This window comes from Dipteris shenzhenensis, chromosome 8 (assembly GCF_047967505.1).
Source record: "Dipteris shenzhenensis isolate YYH24624 ecotype China chromosome 8, Dip_SZ_1.0, whole genome shotgun sequence".
Taxonomy (NCBI): Eukaryota; Viridiplantae; Streptophyta; class Polypodiopsida; order Gleicheniales; family Dipteridaceae; genus Dipteris; species Dipteris shenzhenensis.
In genome coordinates this window covers 4,381,349-4,406,046 of record NC_141603.1, presented here as the reverse complement: position 1 = coordinate 4,406,046, position 24,698 = coordinate 4,381,349, and the positions used below count along the sequence as shown (strand labels likewise).

At 44.2% G+C, this 24,698-nt stretch overlaps 1 protein-coding gene across 4 annotated transcripts in view; it reads left to right on the top strand.

Annotated features, from left to right (window-relative positions):
- EMB3012 (embryo defective 3012) overlaps positions 1–24,069 on the top strand; it is a 221,058-nt gene extending 196,989 nt beyond the window's left edge. For 2 of the 4 annotated variants that reach the window (XM_087377933.1, XM_087377929.1), the window contains exons 31-37: positions 5,286–5,427; positions 5,675–5,758; positions 5,854–6,100; positions 6,420–6,474; positions 6,610–6,710; positions 23,443–23,506; positions 23,632–24,069. In XM_087377933.1, the coding sequence (XP_087234059.1) occupies positions 5,286–5,427; positions 5,675–5,758; positions 5,854–6,100; positions 6,420–6,474; positions 6,610–6,710; positions 23,443–23,506; positions 23,632–24,023 (1,085 nt within the window). In that variant the 3' untranslated portion in view covers positions 24,024–24,069. Of the gene's footprint in view, positions 1–5,285; positions 5,428–5,674; positions 5,759–5,853; positions 6,101–6,419; positions 6,475–6,609; positions 6,711–23,442; positions 23,507–23,628 lie in introns of all 4 variants that reach the window. The other 2 variants (XM_087377932.1, XM_087377928.1) reach the window with 1 other exon arrangement.
- Positions 24,070–24,698: the final 629 nt, after the last annotated feature.

Here is a 24,698-nt window from a genome sequence, read left to right as displayed (position 1 = left end):
CCCTCTATCATGGCAGGCCAAAAAGATACCTCACATGAGAAAACCAAGAAAAATAAAAAATAAGAAAGAACTCTTACTAGTTTTCACATGAAAGGGAAAGAACAAAGGCAATCATAATACATATGGATTAAGATTCAATTAAGGATGCAAAAAAGTACATTCAAAGAGAAAAATGAAGGAGGGAAAGCAAGGGAGGAAAAAAGAATACGAGGGAGATTTGAGCCTCAAATTTGAATTTGAAACATTAGGGAGAGGAAGTGTATAGTTAGGGAGGAAAAGAGAAATGGAGGGAAATTTGAATTTCAAATTTCAGCCAATCCTACTCCACCTCGCCTATTACTTTTTCTAAAGACGAGTTGCAGTAGCTAAGAAGGACGTAGAGATTGAATGCTCTACCACGTTGCTAGCATGCATCTTCGGGTCTCACCCTTCTAGATCCCAAGACAGAGATTGGATGCTTGTGGCTCTCCCCCCAGACCTCACTCCACGATTGTTAGATGTTCGTCTTTTGGGACAAGGTTTTTTCCAGGTTGTTTTTGACACCTCCAGAGGCTGCAAGCACTGTGCTCAAAGCTGAGTTTTTACACCTGGGACATAGGAAGATCTTCTTTGACGCCTTTGATAGTGGTTTCGACCCAGTGGAGGCAGATAAGGCAATCTTTTCGCTCTTCATCAGATTTCCCGGGCTTCCCCAGGTTTACCATCGACTTCTTTTTGTTATTGGGGAGTATTATGGCGCGGTTGGTGAGATCCCACCCCTCCCTGGGTTGCCATTGACTGCAGCAGAGGCAACCAAGGCTGATGGGATACCTAGAGTTAGGGTCCTCTGTAAGGATCCAAACCTCACGATGGATGATGTTATGATCCAGGGCCTGGATGGTTTCTTTTTTCGCCAGAGAGTAGAGATTACAGGCAGGCAGGGCCAGTGCAGGATATGTAGGACCATTGAACACTTTGCCAGGGATTGCGGCAGGAAGAAGAAAAGGCCCAAGAAGCCCTTTGGTATAGCTACCGCCCCACGACTTCGACAGGGGGGTGGTACAGGTCCAGCAATTGCTCCTTGGCCTCGACAGGGGGGTGGTACCAGGTCCAGTACCTGCTCCTCGACCTCCACATGGCGGTCCTTCTCAGGATGGTGGTGGTACAGGTCCAGCACCTGCTTCTCGACCTCGACAAGGGGGTGGTGCAGGTCCATCACCTGCTTCTCGACCTCCACATGGCGATCCTCCTCAAGATGGTGGTTTAGCTCCTACTCGCCAGAGTGCTCCTCCACTGAGCGCTCCTTTAATACCGCCACCTTCTACCTCAGTTGCCTCACAACCTTCTACCTCAGGGGCACCTGACGCATTCCAGTGGGTTCTGGTTCGTGTGCAGATCCCTCCTTCAGTTCACGAGGGTACACTAGTGGACTCTACTTCACCTCGGGCTGTCGCTCCAGTCTCACCTTGCACAATCCGAGACGTTGAAGCTTCGACATCCTCCCCGGTTTCAGCTTCTCCCCTAGAACTAGCGGTGCCATACACTCTCCTTGAGGCAGTAGAGGTCTCCGCGGCTAGGCAGACACAGGATCGAGAGCATTCCTCACTTCCTCCCTTGGATAGGGGGAAGGGGATGGTTTACACTATTGATCCTCTTCTCTCAGAAGGGATCCTTCACACTCTGGTGTCTTGCTTGCTTCACAGGAACTCATTTTCAGCCTTGGCAGATGCTTCAGATTTCCCAAAGGAGAAGTTTGTGCCCTCTACTTTTGGTGAGCCAGTGATTGGGTTTCCTGTTGACAAGGCTTCTTCTTCAGGTAGTAGGGTTCTATTGATTTTCTGCCACTTGGTTCTATTGCTTGCTCCTCCAGCAGGAGGTCTTCCCCTGTTGAGGGGTTTGTTTCCGCCACTAGGTCGGGTAAGGTGTTCCACTCTACATCCTCCCGTTGATGAGGATTATTAGTTGGAACATACAGGGCCTAGGTGGCGTTCCACATCGTCGCTGTAGACAGCTGATCCGGGATCAGCTTCATCGAGGTGTTACTGGGGGTTTCATTGATATCTTATTTATTCAGGAGTACAAACTGGACTCTAGAGATTGTGCCAAGTCAGGCAAGTTGCTTTTTGGCCATACTTTTTGGTGGCCTGCCTTAGGCACCAGGGGGGGCACGTCTATTTCAGTTTTGTAGTCGGTTCTTCCCTTAGTTGTTGGACATGGAGTCATTATTCCCTCTAGAGCTCAGTGGATTATTCTCTTGATTGGAGGGCATAAGGTTGGTTTCCTTAACTTGTATGCCTCTAACATTACAGGGGAACGTGTCATTATGTGGAAGGATTTGCTCTCCTGGGCCCCCATTGCGGATTCATGGGTGATTGGAGGTAACTTTAACATGGTTGAGTTAGCGTCATACAAAAAAGGGGATAGAGAAGGAGGACTTCACTCTTTGGACAGAGCAGTTTGGGATGCCTTCCTTTATCACTACTGTGGTAGAGATACTTGGTTGGACGATGCCTTTCTCATTCAGCCACAGTCCCTCCTGTTCTCTTGCTCGAACAGGAGGCAGCAGATGCCTATTTATGCACGCATTGACAGATCTTATGTAGAAGATTGGGCACTAGATAGAGGTGGATCGGTATGCATTGTTGCTAGGGTTTCCACTTCAGACCACTTTCCTGTTGTGCTAGCTATCTCAGAGCCTCACCTGAGAGGCCGGTCTATCAGCATCAGGATTCCAGATGCCTTGTACACAGAGGAGGAGCTTACAGAGGCAGCCCTACAGATATGGGTTTCTCATGTCCAGGGTGAGCTGAGACTTTCCATCCGAAGGGAAGAGGAGCTACTTGACAGTGAGTTGGCAGATGACACATCAGCTTACTTGGATGCCACTCCACAGACGCCCACTTCTTTCAGGACATCATTGGATTTATTTTGCTTGGCTGCGGAGGCGCAAATAAATTGGCATAAATCCAATGGCTTTTGGATCGGTGATGAGGGCACTCCATGTTGGGGGCTTGACATAGGATTCACTTGGGTTCAGAGGGGTGTGTCTGTCAGGAATTTGGGCTGCCAGGTCGGCTTGGATATTTCTTCCATGCAGCAGTTTGCTCCCGTGTTGGAGAGCATCAAGAGGAAGCTTTTTTTTGGGAGCTCAGCCTAGTTGGATCTTGCCTCTAGAGTTGTGGTGGTCAACCAGGTCCTCTTGGCCACTGCCTTGTTTGTTTGTTCATGCTGGTGCCGTTCTAGAGACTGCATCACTCAGCTCAGGAGACCGATCATAAATTTTCTTTGGAGTGGGCTTAATGGCACAACAGATTCCTTAGCCAGGGTGGCTTGGGAGACCCTCATCCTTCCTACAAAGGAAGGGGGTCTCAATATGATTGATCCAGATTTACAGTGTAGAGCTTTACTATGCAAGATGATGGTGCATGGACTTATGTCAGGGCAGGAACCGTGGAAGGCCTTTCTTATTAGCAGCATACAGAGTTGCACACCTTCTTCAGGAGGAGACTGGATGAGCAATATTAGGTGGATCTTCACCACAGCACACCTCAGATCACCTTCGTCCCCTCTCATGGTTGCCATTCTGAAAGCATGGGCCAGTTTCAGGACCGCTCTTCGGAGGATTCCTCCTCCCTCTCTTGAAGAGATTGACAGGCAACCGATCATGTGCAATGACAGTATATTAGATGATCATGGCAGACCACCTGGTGCCTCACTCTACATGCAGTGGTCCAACTGGGAGAGGGGACCTGCATCATCTTTGGGGTCTTGGAAAGCTTTCTGCAGGCTTCCAGAGGAGACGAAATTTGAGTTGACAAGACATCTCAGAGGGAGTGCAGGGAGGATCTTGCAGATTGAGGTAGCCCTTCCAGAGGATTGGGTAGACACAGATAATATGCCACTCACTTCCTCCACTTGGGCAGGTACTTTTACGAGAGACGGTGTTCCGCTTCAGGTTTTGGACTTTCTAGATGCACAGGAGAATGCTTTAGTTTTTAGTGTGCAGGATGGTGGCAGATTGCTCGGATCCACAGAGGACATCTTGCTTGAGTCTTCTTTTCAGCCTATCAGGGTTGTAGGTCTTTTGGTGCAGGGATCAGATTCAGAGTGGTTCCTCAACCCAAACCCCTGCTACTCTGCATCGGGTCTTGGAGGCTTTGGCTTTACAGGGGAGTTCCCATTAGGTATTTGCAGTGGGACCCTAGAGAGTGGGAGTGGATTGACACAGGGCATCGAGAGAAGAGCATCCCCTTCTTTTGTTACACGGTCAGTAATGCCAGGAGATTTCAGCTCAGTAGTAGAGGTTGGAGACCTTACAGAGTTTCTCATTGGGAGACATTTGATATCACTGCGGGTGTGCAGAGGTGCTTTTGGAGGAGACTCTGGAAATCCCACAGGAATAGAAAGATCACTCTCTTCTTTTAGCTTTCTATCCATGGTGGGATTGCAGTGAACCTTTGGAGATCCAAGTTCGGAGCGGACCCTACTTGTCCTCGTTGCCTCTCTACTTCGGGGACTATTCAGCATTGCTTATGGGATTGCAAACAGGCGAGGATGATTTGGATGGGGGTAGCCAGGATTTTCAGTCACTTTGCGTACTCCCCATTCTTTATGACATGGGGCTCAGTGGCTTGGCTTTCTCTTACAGGGCCTCAGGTATTCTATGAGAGACGTCATGAGATTGAGTCCTGTTCCTTGGATGTGGTACCACACCTTCCTTTTATAGCTGTACATGCCTCTGTGGATACCTCTTGGGAGATTCTAGCGAGCATAGCATCGTGGCATACCTAGAGAGCCAGATGCATAGAGGCTTTGGAGGGTACTTAGGTTCATCCCTCGCACACATTGGCTAGTATCTGGACAGACATCTGGACAGACACCGTACATACTTTGATGGCCATATGGACGAGTATGGAGGGAGACTGCCATGCAGCCTCAGCTAGGAGGGCTTCTTTCTTCAGGGAATGGAAGGATTCTCCTTTCTTCTCGGAGACTCCTACAGGGTTGAGGTCGCACTTTCAACCTCAGCCTCGGTTGTTTTCCACCTCACTTTGAGGGGGTTTTAGTTATTCTCAGGATTTCATGATGTATTCCGCTTTGAGCTTGCTCTCTCGGGTTTTTTCTCTTACTTAATAGAAGTCTCTTTCTTGGGAAAAAAAAAAAAAAGGTAAGATGAGTTAAATGTCTTTAGTATCCGTTCTTCAGACTTCTTAAAAAGGCAACTATAGTCCTGTGCTTCAATTATTTTTCTGTTTGTTATAATGTTAGTTCAACTATTTGACTGATGTGTGTCTCCTTGAATGCAGTAAGCTTTAACAGTTCTCACTTAACAGCGCAAACTACTGCAACTGTGGTCCAAATTTCATCTGTGACATTGAAAGCGCCTGAAGGACAATTGACGAATGTCCATGTCCCTGAGAAAGGCTACCATTTTCTTGTGAAATTCAGGTTGAAGATCCTGCTGCACCTGTTCTTCAGCCATTAAAGAAATTTCAATCTTACTTGCCCTTCATATAGAGGCTTACATGTATTATAGACCACTTTAAGCATGAGTACTGGAGTTATTAAACCAAAGTCAGATAACTCAATTGTCCTAGTACTGCCCTTCAATTTTTATTTTGTGGTAGCAGTCAGTCAGAATCGTTGATTAGATTTGATGACTTTCCTGTGATATATTTAATGCATGGTTTTGCAGCGATCCACAAGGCCTTGACGTAGGAGCCATTGCTAGGGATCAGAAGGTGTCCTACAACTGTCGTGTAGACCCACTATATATCGGGTCAGTGGACGACCCCTCTCTCTTTTTCACGATTAGAATAATTGATTGTATCTATTGAGCTAGAATATCTCATCATTGTGGACTGGCTTGGGCAGGCACTGTTCGCCTGGGTATGATTCTCATGAAAACAAGTCTTATTGTGTACTCCATCCATACCCTCCAGAGAGGCTTTTCTTAACCTTACAGAGACTGGGGGAGGGTGCACACTCGAATTTTCAGAAGGGAGACTTGAAAGGCTGTTTGACCATCAAAGTCATTGCTGACGTTGCAGGATCATCTGAAGTAGGCTCTGTGGCCACTTCATTTGCTGGAGGCTTCACAGTTCTTGACAAGCCTGTATTGGTACATTTCTATTATATTTACACATGCTACTCCACACATGGTCTTGCATTTAAGAGTGCAGATTTGTGCATTTCTCTGGCTTCAGGGTCTGTTAGTCCAGATTTCTATGAGAAGGTTTTGAAAAGATAAATGCACAGTTTTCCTTCAAGGTTCTGAGTTTTCTACTTACCGCACACCATGTCTTATTGGAATCTCTATAAAGCTACTGATGTTGTACTGCCACTGGATTAGACAGATGCTTGGTCTTTATTCCAGACACTTTGTACAGTATTTTATACTCATAAAGCTATACATAACAGCTTTGTTGGTTTCCTGACAGCTTCATTTAAACCCCACAAAGAATAGCACAAGTCTCACTGTAGTTGGAAGTGCTGGTAAATGTTTTAATCTATTTACTGTAGAACTTCTAGTCATGCTTTTCAATTCACTTTTTTCAATTTCTCAGTCATTTCTGATAGTTGCCAACGCTACGGAATAGAGGCATCTAAGATTAGTTGAATCTTGTGCAGGGGGTTTGGAGGTCTCTTGGACAAGAAGGGATGCTTTGGAGGTCAAGAGAACTAGTAGTGACAGGGATGCATATGGTGTCGGAGGTCACGCCAGGTTTGAGGTGCGAGGCCATAAAAAAATCATAATGCATCTTTCCAGTATGCCAATCCCGTTATCAGCTCTTTACCTGTTAAAAGTCAGCAAGAGTGCACAAGTGCCCTAGGCACTGCTCTTATGTCGGTTAAAGGTCACCCCCATACCCCCGCTAGATGCGGTGCGTCCGAGAATTTGCAGGGGGCTGTCAGACGGAGGGAAGCTGGTGTTCCCCGTTTCTGGGAAGGCGGTGGTGACTCAATAATCTTTTGAATGAAATCATTCCTAGCTTTGCAATGTCGTTCAACCCATGGGAATCCCTTATGATAAAGACAAGAGCACACATTCAATTTTATTTTCATCATACAGAATGTCTCACAGGGTTACTGGCTAGCCTGAGTTATTGGTGTCTTGGAGCACATATTTGTCAGGGATAATGGTGCCTAACTCTCAATTTTTAGTTTGCTAGAGCTATATTTGTGACTTGTAAGGCTTCCACGTTTTGATATTTCATAGTCTTTCAGTGGGCTTGGAGAGCAGATAGTTTGCTGGTCAGGGTTTAGTCTGGCACAGAGTATCAAGGTGCTCCTTAGATTTATTAATATTGAATTTACTCAATATTGTTTTGAGTTGGCATTAATGCATGGTAATGCTTTAGATTTCGTAGGCGCGCACGTGACAGTGGCAATCTTGGGAACAGGTGTTTGCATCAAATCTTTGCATAAATTAGTGCGGCAATCTTGTTTTGGATTCATAACATAAGCAGTCAGCCAGTATACAGTAGTTGCTAAATGGCAGGAAAGTGTACATAAGCATAGCATAAGACCCTATTTAGTCAGAATTGCAGATAGAAAAAACTTAATATTTCTATGCCATCAACATGTCGATGCCACCAACCCATATTCTGCGAGCAAACTAGTAGACATTTCCAATAAGGGGAGGGGAGAGAGACACACACGTCCAATTAGAAAGAAAGAAAGAAAGATATATTAATGTCCTCAAAAGCCTCGCGGGCCTATGGGACAAAGTACACCAAAAAAAGATAGCTCATACAAGCCTCATGGGGCTGAAGCAAAAGCAAAGGGTACCGCGAAGGCCCTTTTGCTGAATGTTATGCTAAGATACGGAGCTCAAAAGCTCAAACAAAAAAACTCAAATATAAGCTCAAATGTAAGCTGAGGTCTGAGACTTAGAAACCGAAACCAGGCACCGTGGTAGCTCTCCGATGTGCTGTGAATGTTTCCAGGATCTGTGTTTGTCGGGCTGTCTCGTGCTGTGGAGGAGTGGATCCTTGAAAGTGAGCCTGGAAGCATTTTCTCTCTAGTCAGGCTGGTGCGCCCTGTCCTCGTGTGATTCGTGCTTTGGTTACGTGGGTTATCGTGAAGATTGGTCCTTTGAAAATTGCCCCCAAGTATGTGTAGGACTTCACTATCTCCGCTGACTACACTCGGTAAGTGAAGCTCTGTCGATGAAGTATTGCTCATGAGGTGTTGAAGATCATAACCTTGGTCTTCCCATGGTTAACTATCAAGTCTCTCTCTCTGCAGAACACCTCCAAGATCTCTAAATGCCTATGTAGTCCCTCTGCTGAAGATGATACGAGGACTATGTCATCCGCATGTAGTAGTATCTGTATCATCAAACCAGCAAGTAATGATCCCTTGTGCCTTCTAGGCAGTCTAAAAAGGATGTGATCTCATCAATGTAGAGTCCGAAAAGACTCGATGAAAGGGGGGGGCAAAATCCGAACAGGATCTGATGGAGGTGCTCTCAACCCAATCCGATAGACCTCCTGGGGCACGAACTCTCCCTTTAACGGGGACTCGTATAGGCTCATCATCCCCCAAATCAAGATCTCTGGAATGTACATCTCTTATAGCCTCTTGATCATGCGGGATCGTGGGACAGTGTCTCGACCTCGTCTCCTCAATGGTAGCCCTCAGGGTGAAGATCTTGGAGTGTTGTCTCCAAAAACGTGCATCACCTAGAGCCCTCTGTCCATGGGCCTCTGTGTGGCCGTTGATCTCTCTCTCTAGTTGTGAACCTTAACTCTTGGCCAAAGTGTGGCCAATCATGAGGGTACAGTAGTTCCCAATGTCCATGGGATCACCTACTTTGTGTATTGGTACAATGGTGGTCCAAGCAAGTGGGAAGCCATGGCATATCACATGGTTAAACATCTGTGCTAGGATCGGAGTCAAGAGCTCTTGCCCATGTGCGAAATGCTCTGTCCGTAGCCCCTCATGGCAGAGAGAGAGAGAGAGAGAGAGAGAGAGAGAGAGAGAGAGATTAACATCCACAGGAGACCTCACGGGTCTATGGGATTTGAAAATGCACACCAATCATCAACATTAGCTAGAGACTAAGAGTCTATGGGGGAGTATAGCAGCTCAGTCCCAAATTATTATAGCATAACTACGTTCAAGTACTATATTAAAGCTGGTCTGAATAACATTAGTTTAAGATTGAGAGTCTTTGGGTTTAGGTTTGAAATCTCTAATGAGTGCTTGCCTGTCTCGATAAACCACCCATTTATTACCTTCTTTCCTTGCTTCTTTCACTTTGATAAGTTCATTTTCCCTTTGTTTGAGTTGGGTCGGAGTGGGCTCTTTAGATATCCAAATCCTAGTACCCTTGAACTTGTTGGTTTGTCTAATTCTTAGAATCCTTTCTTTGAAATAAATATGTGCTTGGTTTCCCTTTCGAGGTGATAAGACTTATGTCATTTTCATGCCAACCGATTTGTGGCACTGCGTTCTTGAGTTGGGTAACCTTTTCCTTATCAATACATTCCTCTTCCTCTTCCATTTCAAAATAGCTAAGGCAAATATCTTGCAATCCCCCAATACGTAAAATCTTATTGTTACTTGCTATGGTTTCTACTCTCTTACCTATGTATAAACATCTCATTTGTCGATCTTGTTATGTATTGTTGCTGTAATCTCGTCCTATGGAATTGAGCTGAGTGGTGACCATTTCTTGGACCTTGGCTACAAGCTGTGGTGTAGGAGTTGCAGTGTTGCATTGCTTCATTTCTGAAACTATCTTCTCCAGGAAAGCAATGTAGAGCTTTGCATCTTTGAGTTCTTGTTGTAGGAAGTAGATCCACTCATGTGGATCAAGCTTGCTTTGAAATCTGTGAAAAGTCAAGGCATAAGGAGAAGGTGCTGAGGCCATGGCAGCGTAGGATGGCTTCTTGTTAGCTGGAGTCAATGGAAAGAGCTTCATCTTCGGGAACTCCATGTTGGGAAAGACGTGTGCAATCCAGAACCCCTTTGTTGAAGCTAATACCCTAGACTGAGGTAGGATCTCAACTCAGCCTGTAGTTGGGTTGGACGACAATCCCCCTGTTGTTGCGAGACCTGTTGCAAGAGCTAGGCGACTGCGCAGGGGGAAGAGAGAGAGAGAGAGAGAGAGAGAGAGAGGCTGAGCGGTGAGGCAGAGAGGTTGAGCGGAGGGGGGGCGGATAGGCTAAGCGGAGAGTTGAGCGTGTGAGGGAGGCTGAGCGGCGGAGAGGCTGAGCGGGAGCAATGGGGAGGCTGAGCGACGGAGAGGCTGAGCGGGAGCAATGGGGAGGCTGAGCGACGGAGAGGCTGAGCAGGAGCGAGAGAGAGAGAGTTTGAAAAGATTAGAGCCACATTAAAGTGGGAGAGAGAGAGAGAGAGAGAGAGAGAGAGAGAGAGAGAGAGAGAGAGAGAGAGAGAGAGAGTGTGTGCATCATGTCACCTTGCCAGTCCACATGCCCATTAAAGATGCTCCTACTCCAGTTGCCAACAAAAATAAAAGCAGTAAACAGCATTCTGGGAGTCAGGATAAAGGCAAAGATTCAGTAGCTACCAATGCGAATCTTACTTCACACTCATCTCCTGCTACTCAATCCTTGCCCAAAGGAAAGCAACCTTCAACTGATGGCTGGCAGAGCCGAAGAAAGGGTATTTCTGCTCGAAGAATTCCACCCCCCCGCACTTGGAATGGTGCCTCTTCTAGCGGAAACACCCCAGAGATCAATACAGGAATTGGAATTACATGGGCTGCAGTAACAGCCAGCAGAACACTCTTCCCTGAAGAAGAGGTTGCTGCTTTGCTGTCCACTTCTCAGGCGACTACTTCTCAGGGGTGAGGCCTCGACCCTGAGATAGAAATGCAAGGCTGACCTCATACATTTTGCTGCTGTACATAGTTGTTACATTACTATAAATATCTGTATATATGACTGCTCACATCACCTCTTTTACACTTAATGTCCAGGGCATATGTGACAGTAGGAAATGGAAATCTGTGTGGCTGTACATCAACAGATTTCAGCCTGACATAGTGGCATTACAAGAGCACAACCAGCATATTTATGCAGGCAAGACAGGACACTACTGTGGGTATGACATTTTCTATGCTGGGGAGCACTCTTTCTCAGGGGTTGTCCTTCTGATCAAACATGAGCTTCAACCAGTCATTGCATTAAATGACAACAAAGGCAGATGGCTTGTTCTCCAATGCATTATAAGAGGAGAGGTGTTTGAATTTGCTTCAGTTTATGCACCTCAGTCATCTCGAGACAGAACTGTAATTTGGGATGCTATACAACAATACCCGTGGAGATCTCATGCCTACATATGTGGGGATTTCAATAATGCTCCACAACAGGGAGACAACACTTCCAGCCACGATCATATGTTATCTCCTGAAAGGCATGTTTGGTCTCAACTACTTTTGCATTTGGATCTAGTTGACCTCTGGAAGGAATTGCAGCCTCTGTCACCGGGCTACACTTTTCAACATAATGCTCTTTCCGCTTATAAGGCACGACTGGATCGTTGGTATAGTGTTGCTCCACAACAAAATGGGGATTTCGCATGCAAAATGTGGATTGACTATGCCTTTGTGCATTCAGACCATGCACGACTATGGCTGCCGTTATCTTTTCATAAGATGCCAGATGATAGATTGCCACAAAGGCGACATCTAATCATCAACGACAGTTATTTGCAACATGCTGAATTCAAGGCAATGGTTACTGAAGCAGCTCATTGTCTTTCATCTAACAACCATCTTCATGTTGATGATGCCTGGGCTTCTTTTATTTCTAAAATGCAATTAGAGCTTATGGCAAGTCTTACATGAAGACTCTGAGGGAAACCATTGCTCAGGCCAAGTCTACTTGTCAAGACCTCACTGAACTCAGTCATCATCGTTCGTTGTCCATGCATGAGCAAACCACATTATGTCAGGCCAGACATTGTCTTAAACTAAATGATCACAGGAAACTGGCAAAATGGGAGACTTAGAGCAAGACAAAGAGCCTTCACAGATAAAGGTTGCTCTTCCAAAGAATTTTTCAAGAGTTTGCATCAGAGGAGAATCCAAATGGAAATTTGCAGAGTGCTAATGCCTGATGGATCATGGACTACTTCACGGTCACAGCTTGCCTCTGTTTGTGTGCATCACTTCTCTCAGCAATTTGGCTCTGTAGCTCCTCCCTCGCAACAGGTTTTGCTTGCACGAAATTTACTGTTGCAAAATGTTTCTCCAATCATTTCCCCTACTCAAGCTTTGGAATTGGAGGAACCTTTTACTGAGAGGGAACTGTCAGATGCCATCAAATCATGTGGCAGATGGAAATCCCCTGGATGGGATGGCTTGACAGTCGAGTTTTTTCTAGCTAATTGGCCTATTTTGAAGCATCCATTACTATCTATGGTGAATGCTGCATGGCAACATCAGAAAATGCCAGACACATGGAAGAGAGGTCTTGTTAAACTCCTTCCTAAAAAACAAATTTGTGAGTCTTTGGCAGACTGGAGACCTATCACTCTTATGCCCGTAATTTACAAAGTCACTACCAAAATGATTGTTGCTCGGCTAAAGGGATTTTTACATGATGGGTTGCATCCTGCGCAATATGGCTTTGTCCCGCGTAGGCATATCACCGATAACATTGCTAATGCCTACATTGGAATTGAATATGCCAAATACACACAGCAGGATGTTTTGTTATTGCAAGTTGATATTGCCAAAGCTTTTGATACAGTTCAGTGGGATTTTATTTCATCGACTATGCAGGCTTTGGGTTTTGGCACAAAAATGCAGCAACTCATTAATTGGCTATATCAAGATAGTGAAGCTGCCTGCATACTTTCAGGAGATATTTCTCCATCATGGACTCTTGCTTGCTCTGTCAGACAAGGATGTCCATTGAGTGCTTTACTTTTTGCCATAGCCACTCATCCACTGCTTCAATATCTGGATCACCTCTTGGACACTGACCAGCGGCACGGTTTGGAGATCCTTGGCAGTGGCAGCATGATTGCTCAAGCATATGCTGATGATTCATTCTTTACTCCAAAAAATAATGGGGCTGATCTGTCCATGATCATGCATGCTCTTTCTACATATGGATTGGCTGCTGGCCTTCGGGTAAATTTTCAAAAATCAAAATTGTTGCCTTTACATGCACAGGACTGGCACAACCTTTTGTGGCCTGGGGAAATTGTCCCTGCTTCTCAATTCATTCGACATCTTGGTTATCCTTTAGGCTGGGGACTCACCCGTTCACAACAAACTGATTGGGTGCTAGTAAAGTTGAGGGCAAAACTTGAATATTGGAAGCTTGCAACTTGGCCATTACATGTTCGTCTGCGAATTACACAATCCATTTTGATAGCATACATACAATTTTATCTGCCTCTTACTATGTTCACTAAGGCAGATTTGGTTTCATTTATGTTAGCTATCATGGAAATTTTTTGGCGTTCAAAACATGGCAAGAAAAGTCTCAGATTACTCTCCATGCATCGTCTCTGTTCTCCAAAGATGCACGGGGGTCTGAACATTCTAAATATTCAAATGCATTTACTTGCTCATAGGGGGAGAATGATGATGCAGTTTCTACAAGGAGATCAGCCTTGGGCTTTTATGATTCGCTCTCTCTTATTACATCTTCATACATCTGCTTTTGGGAATTGGCAGCCTACTCAGTGGGAATTTTTATTTGGCTCTATCCAAGGCAAGATCAGAGGATGCCCTTTTGTCTCGTCTCTGCTTCTTGATTGGAAACACATTCTTTCCCACTTGGAATGGAAAGGCAGGGACTCTCTCTCAGGCAACTCTTTGAGGGAAGAGAATCTCTTTTGGTCTAAAGTATTCCATCCACCTTTGGCCATACAAGAACCCCGACGTTCATATTTTCTCTCCTTCAAAGGCATTTCATCTGTGGCAGATGTACTTCAAGATGATGGCACAATTCTATCCTTTTCTTTGGCTGCTCGCAAATATGGCTTAGGAGCTCATTATCGTCCTTTATGGCATAAAATTTCAGCAATGCTCCAACCGTACTTGCCGGTACCTCATTTAGAAATTCAGCATCGGCTTGAGGATTGGATTTTACGCTCTCCTTCCTCATATGTCCGTCCTTTGAAGCTTTCACATATCACAGTGTCATCATTGTATAGAGTGTTATTACCTCCACCTTAGATTTCCAACAGAGCAAATACTGTTTGGCATATGGATCGTCCAATGAAGTGGTGGAGAAAAAGGCTGCGTCTCCTTTGGCATTACAAAGTCCCTCTTCGACAACAGCTTTTCGTATGGCGAGTTCTCCTTGGCATTTTTCCATCTGGACAGTTACTCGCACACAGACATATTGCTTCAGCAGTTTGTCACAGATGCTCGCACTCTACTGAATCAGTGATCCACATCTTTTGGTCCTGTCCAAATACTTCTGATCTCATTGCTCTCATCAGACAGAGGCTTCGACAGCGATTTCCTACTGTTACTTTTGGCAGATTTTTCTGGTTGTTTGGATTTCATCCCCAGAGACAGGGTTTTGATTTATTTTTCGTATGGGTGCGATATTGGACCCTATGGACTTTATGGATGGATAGAAATCATAGAGTCTTTGGTGATCCACTATTTTCATCCTTCCTTTTTTTCAAACGATCTCTGCAACAATCATTCTACGATTGTTTTCAGACTCGTTTGATTGATCAGGATGTGTATACAGCCTATACTGAGATCTTTTCTTGTAGTAGCTACTTCGCTTTTGAAGCAGCTATGAATGTAATTATTCTATAGAAATAAAGATTTCTTCTCACAAAAAAAAAAGTGTGTGTGTGCGTGCGTGTGTGTGTTAGTTTATTAGAATCTTTGGAAGACCAATGGGTCTATGAGATTGCAAGAAACTTGATATAACTGAAAGCGTGGAGCTACTAAACGAGCATCAACACACATGCTAAATGCTAAATCCTACATAGTCATAAAAAACACATGAATACTTCATAACATCAACATCATCACCATTATCCCAACTCATCAAAATTTAGTGTCAAGTCTAGTCCAGTATAACAAAAACAGGGTGCCCTCCCCCCCCCCCCCCCCCCCAAAAGGGACGTCATGATGGATCTAGTGGTTGGTGAGGCTGTGGTGGCATAAAGTTAGATATGGAGCGTTGTTGACTATCTATGGACGCAGGCCGACGTGGTTTTTTGGTTGTGGCTATGCATCTGACAAGGCCCATAGTAACCCCTGTCGGTCATACCCCAGCCGTGAATATGGAAGGAATGTCTCGAAGCATAATTTATGTGTCTGCCCTTTGTCGGATATGTCGTGTCGTTGGCTTTGGATCACGACCTTATCAAGTGCCAGTGGAGTAGTCACTTGTACGGTTTGGCTGGGAAAACTCTCTAATCGTACTTTGAGAAGAGTCTGCATGTGTGTCTTGTCCTTGTCTCTATGATCTAAGTAAGCGCTCTCGATGCTTGACTGTTGCATGGATGAAGGCGTCCAGACAAACATTTGGGTGGCTCGCTGCCATCTTGTGATGGGAAAGCACCCGGTTCCACCCTCGACTACCTTAGTTGCCATCTGGCAGGATATCATCTACACTCTACGGTCCACTTGGGAGCGTGGGACTCCAGGCTCCAGGGCGACTATTGAGAGGCGTGCTCTTTTTTCCAAGGCTTGGCCTGCAGGTGTTTTCTACATCTTCACTCTGCGAGGGATTTGCTAGCTGTATAGTCCCCCCACTTGACCGTTAGCCCCACTTCCAGAGATCCCCTAGGCAGTGAGCTGGGTTTCTCTGGAACAGGCTGTTTTCTTTCTTTCAGCCTTTTTCGATTTTTTTCCATACTCAGCACCTTCGAGGTTGCTATCTTATATTCTTCCATTTAGTAGCCTTGATAGGCCAAACAAATTGGATCTTTCAAGCATTAATAGAAGGTTCCTTTCTTTGAAAAAAAGAACTACTCTCTATGCATAGCTGCTCGGTATGTGTTGAAGATCATAATCTTGGTCTTACACAGATTGACTTCAAATCATGTGACTCAAAAAGTTATTGTAATGCATCTAAATGTCGTTGGAGGCTCTTTGCAGAGGAGGATAACGGCACAACTTCATCTATGTAGCGAGAGATTCTAGCCCCTCCACCCGTGTCCTCATAAATGTCTCGAGATCGTCTATGTAGAGGCCATCCTTGATCCCAATAATACTTATGTTCTCTTCTATCCATCTAGCCCCTATCCGGACTCTTCCTAAAACCCTCTTAGAAAGTGCCATAACAGCCCAAATGATCTCCTTGTCGTAACCCATCTCTTGTAATCATCTAAGAAGGTGGGCCCTTGGTACTGTGCCAAAGGCTTTGCAGAAATCCACAAAGTAGCAATAGACCCTTTGTCTCCATGCCTTGGCCTCCTCGATGATACACTTAAGTGTGACATGTGATCCATGGTCTCATGGTCATGTCAGAAGCTGGCCTACCGCTCTTCTCTGAGTCCTTGCATCTTAGCGAGGCGGCTGTCCTTGGTATCAAGTACTGATGCATAAATCTTAGACATGACATGCCCGATCATGATGCTTCTACAGTTCTTCGGGCTCATGGAATCGCTTGCCTTGTGAATGGGTGCAATGGTGGTGAGAGTCCAGGTATGTGGAAAGCCAAGGCAGATTGCCTCATTGAAGATCTTTGCTAAGATTGGTGCTAAGATGTCAATCCCATATCAGTATGCAATGAACTCAGTTGCTATGAAAGCTGCTTTGTACTCAGCTTCACATTAGGAAGTAGTCCCAATAGATTGTTTCTTGCTCAACCAAGAAATGCAATTTTTGTCCAAAAAGAAACAATTACCACTTTTGGACTGCCTAGTGTCATAGTCTTCAGTCCAAACTGAGTCACTGTAAGCATGCATCTACAAGTCACCCCCCCTGGGAAACATCAAGCCATAAGACTTTGTGCCTTGCAAGTAACGAAAGATGCGTTTTAATGTGTTTTCTTTGGGCTGTGCATATACTTGCTCACCTAAGATACTGCATACTAAATATCGGACCATGTATTGCACAAATAAATGAGGCATCCAACATCCTGGTTGTAAAGTGTGGCATCTTGCATCATACATAGTAAGCTTCAGCCCTAGCTCCATGGGAGTCGCTGTAGGCTTACAATCTTGCATGTTGAATCCATCCAAGAGCTTTTGCACATACTTGGATTGAGGCATAACGATACCACGCTTGTCTTGTATGAACTGGATCCCCAAATAGAAATTTAACTTGCCAAAATCTGTCATGTCAAATTCAGCTTTCAATTCAGCCTTGAAATCTACAATCACTTCCTCATTTGACCCTGTGAGCAGGATGTCATCTACATAAAGAATGATGACTAAAATATCCCCTCCATCCTTCTTGATGTAGAGGGTGCTCTCAGTTGGACTAATATGCAACCCCTTGCTGGCCAGGAAGGCATCAATCTTGGCATGCCATGCACGTGGGGCTTGTTTCAGCTCATATAAAGCTTTATTCAGCTTGCAAACTTGATTTGCATTACCCAAAAGTTCAAAGCCAGGAGGTTGTTTGACATAAATCTCTTCCTGCAAGTCCCCATTAAGGAAAGCTGTTTTTATCTCCAACTGATGAACATTCCAAACAAAAGTTGCAGCCATTGCAATAACTGATCTGATAGTTGTCATCTGGGATGTAGGAGCAAAAGTCTCCTCATAATCTATGCGCTTTTTTTGAGCATATCCTTTGGCAACCAACCGTGCTTTGTACCGATCAATGGACCCATCTGGCTTCCTTTTCGCTTTGAAAACTCATTTGATACCGATGGCATGTTTTCTCGGTGGCAAATTCACAACATCCCAACTCTGATTTTTCTCAATGGACTGCAATTCATGGTACATGGCATTCATCTAGTGCACATTATTCTTTGCTTCTTCATAAATATCAAGTTCTTTCTCATCAAGAGAGTACCTGCATAAGCTAATTCAACGGAAAGAGCCCCCCCTTCGTGCCTTGCTACACTACCAATCTTGCCAGGCAAAGGTGCCTCAAGTCTACTCTCTCTGAGAGTTTGTAGCAACCAGTTTGGAACTATTTTTGTTGCATGTATCTCTTGAATCTCTTGCCTGACAACATCATCCACCTCCTGTGGAGTTAAAAATCAGTAGGTGGCTGAATCGGGGCATGTGGAACAGGAGGAGGTTGCTGTGAATGCTGATTTTCAGCATGAGTATTAACTGGGGAACCAAAGGCAGTGGGAAGGAACCCCTCAAAAACATCATCTGAAGAAGAAGAAATAGTGAATTCAACATATGTATGGGCTGAATTCTCTGAAAAGATTACATCTCTACTCACAAAAATCTTGCATGTGGTAGGATTATAAAGACGATAGCCTTTGCTTTCTGCACTATACCCAACAAAGATACACTTTAGTGCCTTATCTAACAGCTTATGTCGAAACTCCACAAGCACATGGGCATATGCAACACATCCAAAGACACGAAAATGATCCACTGAAGGCTTTCTCCTGTGCCAAGCCTCGTAGGGAGTGATTGTCTTCAAAGCCTTTGTGGGAGCCCGATTCAAAACATAATTGGCACATATGAGCATGCATCTATCCATTTCCATGAGAGTTCTATTTTTTCGCTCAGCTTTGCCATTTTGCTGAGGGGTAAGCCTCACTGTAAGCTGATGTGTGATGTCTTTTTCCTTCAAAAATGCCTCAAATTCATGAGACATATACTCCCCCCCTCTGTCAATGTGACGTGGCTGTACCGTGAGTCTTGTCTCATTTTCAACCTTGGCCACAAAGTGTTTGAAATGCATAAACATATATGATTTCTTCTTCAAGTCATAGACCCAACTGTAATTTATGTAGTCATCTATAAATCTGACACAATACAGATAACCACCCAAAGCAGGTGTCCTCATGGGACTACAGACATCACTATGTATGAGCTGTAATTTTCGGACAGCTCGTACTGCACCATCCTTTTTGAAGGAAATCTATGCATCTTACCGAGGATACACCTTTCACAGGGATGAGGAGGAGGTGACTCCAAAGGAGGCAATGCATCAACCATAGCATGCTTCTGAAGCGTCATCAAGCTGCCATAGCTCATGTGTCCATATTTGGCATGCCATAACTTTGCATTCTGCATGGCAGCAGTGGGAGTGATTACTGCAAGTGCAAGATCGGATCTTTTCTCATAAACATCAAGCTGAAAAAGACCCCGATACAAAGTGCCAGACAACATCAAAGCATAATCATTTTCTTGGTCTCGGACTGCACGCTTGTCATGTTCAAAGGTGAACTGAAACCCTCCTCGATTGAGCGAGGACACTGAAAGTAAATTCTTCTTGATACCAAGCACATAAAGAACATCAGAAATTCTGAAATCTGTCATCCATGGAGGTAAGTACAACCTCACCCACTCCGCAAACTGAATAAGAAGAATTATTTGCACAAGTCACCCTCTTTTCAGTGGGTGGTGCATGCAGAGATGCGAAAAGACTCTTCCTGGAAGTGATGCGGTTGGATGCACCACTATCAAAATACCATGTGCTCAGTGTCTCATTGACACTTAAAGTGCATGCATCCTTCGAAGGGTCATAGCTGCAAGTCAGGAAAGCATAAGAGTCATCCTCAAGAGTGGCTGTAGTATCTAGACCAATCACTTGAAAATCTGAAATTCAAGACAAAAAGGCATAATCCTCTTGCACGAGGAGCTGATGCATCTGAGACAGCCATACCCGAATCCTTTTTCTTTTCCAGGAGCCATCGCTGCAGCAGCTACTGCACCTACCACTTGCCCTGCACCTTGAGCTTGTCCTCTACTCCTTTCTCCACCTTGTTGAGGAGTGGCAAGTGCAACCACATTCTCTGGGCGTGGCTCATCCCCATTGACATAGTCCCAGGAGTGTTTGCCAACTAGGATATTGCGAACCATAAAACTCCATAGGGAGTAGTTGGTACCATCCAACTTATCCTCCTGTGTCAGGACACCAAAAACCTCATTGGGGTTGTTCTGAGCCATATCTGTCAGATAAAACAAAGAAATGTAGGAAATCTGACAAGTGAAATCCCTTCCTGGGATTAAAGATGCACAACCAAAGTTTGCAAAAAAATGTGCCCAAAATAACAGCTTGCTGTCACAGCCTATCAAAGGCTTAAAATGCACCAAAGTGCTCTGCAAATGCCCAAAATCTACAAAATCTGTCTGCGAAAATTGGCAAATGTCTGCAATGTGATTCAATCTGAGTTCAAAATTGCCTACAACAGTCCCAAACTGCTAGTACACTGCAAAATTGCATCCGAATGCCAAAAGTCCCAACTTCTTCAGGGAAATTGCATCCAAAAGAGGGCAAATTAACCGAAATCTGCAAATTTGCAGACAATTGGCAATGCAAAAACAAAAGCCCCAAATTTTGTGGAGAGATTGTGCTGAAATTGGAGCAAATCCACGAAAAGCCCCAAATTTGACAGAATGCCCAAATCTAAAATGCCCAGATCTGCTTGAATTCTCTTGCAAAGAAAACCGGTGTACCTCGAAACCCGCAAAAATGCAGACAAGAGCAGCTGTGGGCAGCTACAAGTACAACTGCACGGCGTGTGGAGAGATTGAGCTGAAATTGGGGCAAATCCACAAAAAGCTCCAAATTTGACAGAATTCCTAAATCTAAAATGCCCAGATTTGCTTAAAAGCTCCTGCAAAGAAAACCTGTGTACCACGAAACCCGCAAAAATGCAGACAAGAGCAGTTGTGGGCAGCTGCAAGTACAATTGTACGACGGGCAAGAACGGAATATATGGACAAAGTACCTATACGGACAAGGAGAACCTGTACATAGAGAGCAAAACTTGTACGGACAAGCAGCGCAAGACTTGTACGGACGACGAGGAGCGCAGGACCTATATGGGCTTGTACATACAAAATGCACAAGGACAGTGTACAAACGCCAAACAGTACGTCTGTGTACAGGTTCCCGTGTGGAGCTAGCGATGGGCAAAAGCAAGTGCAAGTTCGGGAGGAGAGAGGCGAGCTTGAGGATGGGCTCTAGGTCCGAAAAAGAGGCAGGCTTTGATACCAAATGTGTGAGAGGAGTAGACAAGCAGGAGAGCAAAACGTAGAGTGTGCAATAGATAAGATGAAAGGAAACAAGGTTTTGTCTAAATGACAAAACCACACTAACCCACTAACTGTGGTTAGGGGGAAAAACCTCTAGTGAGGGAAAAGTGCACCTAACTCACTTATGGATTACATTGGTACTGCCTAAAATATGTCAATAATCCTAACACTTCTCGATTGAAATCCAAAAAGTGGGGGAGGTGTGTCTGTGTGTAGCTTGGCGGGCGGATGAAGCTGTCCACTAATACCATCAGCCAAAAAGAGAGATTTATTAATGTCATTAAAATGGTCATTAAGACCTATGAGAGATACATCGTGCTCGTATCTCTAATAAAACGAAAACTATGGAACAAGCATTCTTCGTAGGAGACATCTTAGGGATGGAGGAGATAGGGCTTCTGTGGCCTATGGTGGTGATGAAACATGTCTAACATATGCATTAGTCACCAACTACCTCTTGCAAATTGCAAAGGGTGCGGAGTCTCAACTCACAATGGTGGCGTGTGGTCCAATTTTTGTTATGGGATTAATGGGATGAGGTCCGAAACTGGCCCATAGCTATCCATACTACATGTGAGAGATTATTCTATAGATATTCAGTCGCCTGATGAAGCTCTCCTTGGCTTGGTGGACGAAGTGCTCTCTATAGTACTCCATCTTTGTGGCTACTTTGAGAATACTGAAGCGTGCGGAATACAAGTCTTCCCTAATGACCTCTGAATCTTATGTTGTGTCAAAGGAAGAGTGTGCATCAACAGAGTACTAGTATGCAGGGGGATAATCAATGGACTTGCCCGGAGTGCGGAACCATTTGATAGCCCATGAAAACCAACATCTCTCATCCCCCTCTACTGCATGGATGATACCTGCCTTGGTCATGCCATAGTCTCTAGCAATGTCCTATTAAGAGAAAGAAAGCTAGAAAGATATATTAACGTTTGAAGAAGGCCTCATGGACAAAGGTAGACATTAAAAAAACATCTTCTAGGAGAGAGGGACTGCACAGGGCATCTCCTCTGAGTGCATGAAGCAACTCTCAAAATTATTATAGATCATACCTATGTTCTAGAACTATTGTAGTGTGACCTCCATAAAATCAGTTTAAGACTGAGAGCCTTTGGGCCTAGATTTGAAATCTCGAATTAATGCTTGTCCTTCACAGTTTACCACCAATTTTCCTGCTTTCCTTGCTTCTTTCACTGTATTGAGTTCGATAGATCTTTGTTCGAGTTGAGTCAGAGTGAGTTCTTCAGATATCCATAGCTTTGCGCCCTTCAGCTTATGTTTTTGTTGCAAAATCTTTAATAATTATGTGACTTATCATAGATTATGAGAATCAATGGAGCACTCACACTTGCTTTCTAAATTTTCAGCAATTCCTTTTGTGCTCCGAGATCTTTGCATTGTAGCTCCAGATTTTCCTGGGGGACGATTAAAAAATATTGTAGAGAGTAAGGGCTTCAAGTTCTTGATGTCAATCTTCATTCTCATGTGCTAGTAGTTGTAGTAGTAAAGTAATATGTGAGCTTTATCTTCTACGAATGCTATTGTGCATAGTTTGTTGATTTTTCTCTTCCTGGCTCCAACTCTATCAGCCACTCTTGACTCCTAGAAAATAAATAATGACATCTTTTCTGCATATCATCTATCTTTTGTACATGGAGATCCCATCTTGGAGGTAGTTTTGTTCTCCATGAACAACCATGGAGTTAAAATGCTTTCTACGAAAGGCCATTTTCTCTTTTGCTTCAGCCCAGCCTTCTCCCACTGGTATTTCATTACAGTATATCATCTATTTCCATTCCAATTTGTAACCGATCTTTTTCACTTAGTTGATTTGTTGAAGCAAAGGGCTGCTCCTTCTAGAGGGAGCATCCCTACTCCTTTCAGCAACATGGGTTATGGATCCTGTGCTTCGGCTCCCAATTCTCAGGGACGAACCTCTTTTAGACAGATTCAGTTGTTTTCCATACTTTTCTTTTGCATTGTGTATGAGAGAGAGAGATGATATGATATGATATGATTGTATTAAAGCCCATTGTGAGACCCTACAGGATGGCAATCACTATCAACTAGTAGTAATCCCTTACAAGCAGTGAAAGAAAATTGACTACAAACTGTCTAGCGAGTAATTGTTGGGCTAGCTTGTGTGCTAGACCCAGTACTTTGTTTCAATGTTCCAAAACCTCTTTCAAGTAACCTCCTAGCTTTTTGGCTGGCTGCACCAACAGATTTTACAAATTGTCGCTAATGCTCTCATACGTTTCTCTGATGTGAGCATAGGCTCTGAATCTTAGGAGTACATGAGAGAGAGAGAGAGAGATTCATCTTTTGGTTTGTTAATTGGCATGGTTGATGTTCTGATGCCAGGTTTCAGTAATTGATGAAGAACAACCATTTGGCAGCGAGCTAGTTTTTCTTCTTCCAACTACGGGTATGTACGGATAACATGTTCCCCATACATGCTTTCAAGTTTGTGTTATCAAGTAGAGCTTCTATATCAAAGCAATCTGTCTATAAAAAATATCTGCATATTAATCCCATTTGTTGCTTTAGCAGGTCAACAGGAAGAGATAAGGGTAGAGTATGATGCAAAGCATCAGGGTAAACGGGGTTTGTCTCCTCAAATAATCACAGCTGCAATCGTGACTCTGGTTCTAGTGGTCCTGCCTTTAATAATCTGTGCACGCTTGTTTGATCTTCCACGTCGAGTGCAGCACGAGAGCGTTGTCAATCCAGGGGATTCAGAACCTTCTTCTGAAAGGCTTGCAAATGGGAGTCCTGTCAACACTAGAACAAATATACAATCAAACGGTTTTGAAACACCCCAATCTGTATCTTTAAGTAGGAGTCCTCCACAACCCTATACAGACTATGTGAGTAAGACCATTGAAAATACTCCCTATTTTAGAAGAGGTGTCAGGCGTTTTGATCCTTCGCGAACATATTGAGAAAATCTCGCTGTGTAAATGTTTTAATTTTCTGCTACTTAAAAATTACTTTGTGCAAGCTTGGTTTGAAGTGCTCTTTCCATGTACAAGCCTGTCTTTGTACATTCTTGTCATGAAAAATAAAGCTTGTGTAAAGAGTATTTTTTTTATTCTGAAGAGAACTTCCGAGCTTGCCGAAAAGCTTTCAGAATCAAATCCTCTCCTTACGTATTCAGAAACTAATTTTGCAAGCAGTCAAAAAGTTGCTATATGTAGGTCCTAAGCGTGGAAGAATCCATGACAGTTTCTATGTTGCAAGTTACATGAGCTTAACGGTGGGGATAATTCTTGTTGGCATGGAAGAAAGCCAAGAGGTGGCATGTGGTACTGCTAATATCTCTATTGAAGAGAGTCGCTGGCGGTTGATGTTCAAATGGCAAGCCAAATGAATGAAGGCAAGGAAGAGGTCAACAAAGAAAAAGAAAAATATCTTATCGACAGCTAAGCTCTAGCTAAGCCATGTAGTATTACCAAGAAATATCAGGCTAGCTGAACACCCCGCTCTGCTGGTAGTTCTCCATAGGACTTAGCATTAGAGAGTGGTTGATTATACATGAAAATGCAATGTAATTTCTTTGCCTTTTTTAAGGCGATGATTGCTTATTGTTGATTCAACAAGTTGTCAGTCTTTTGCGT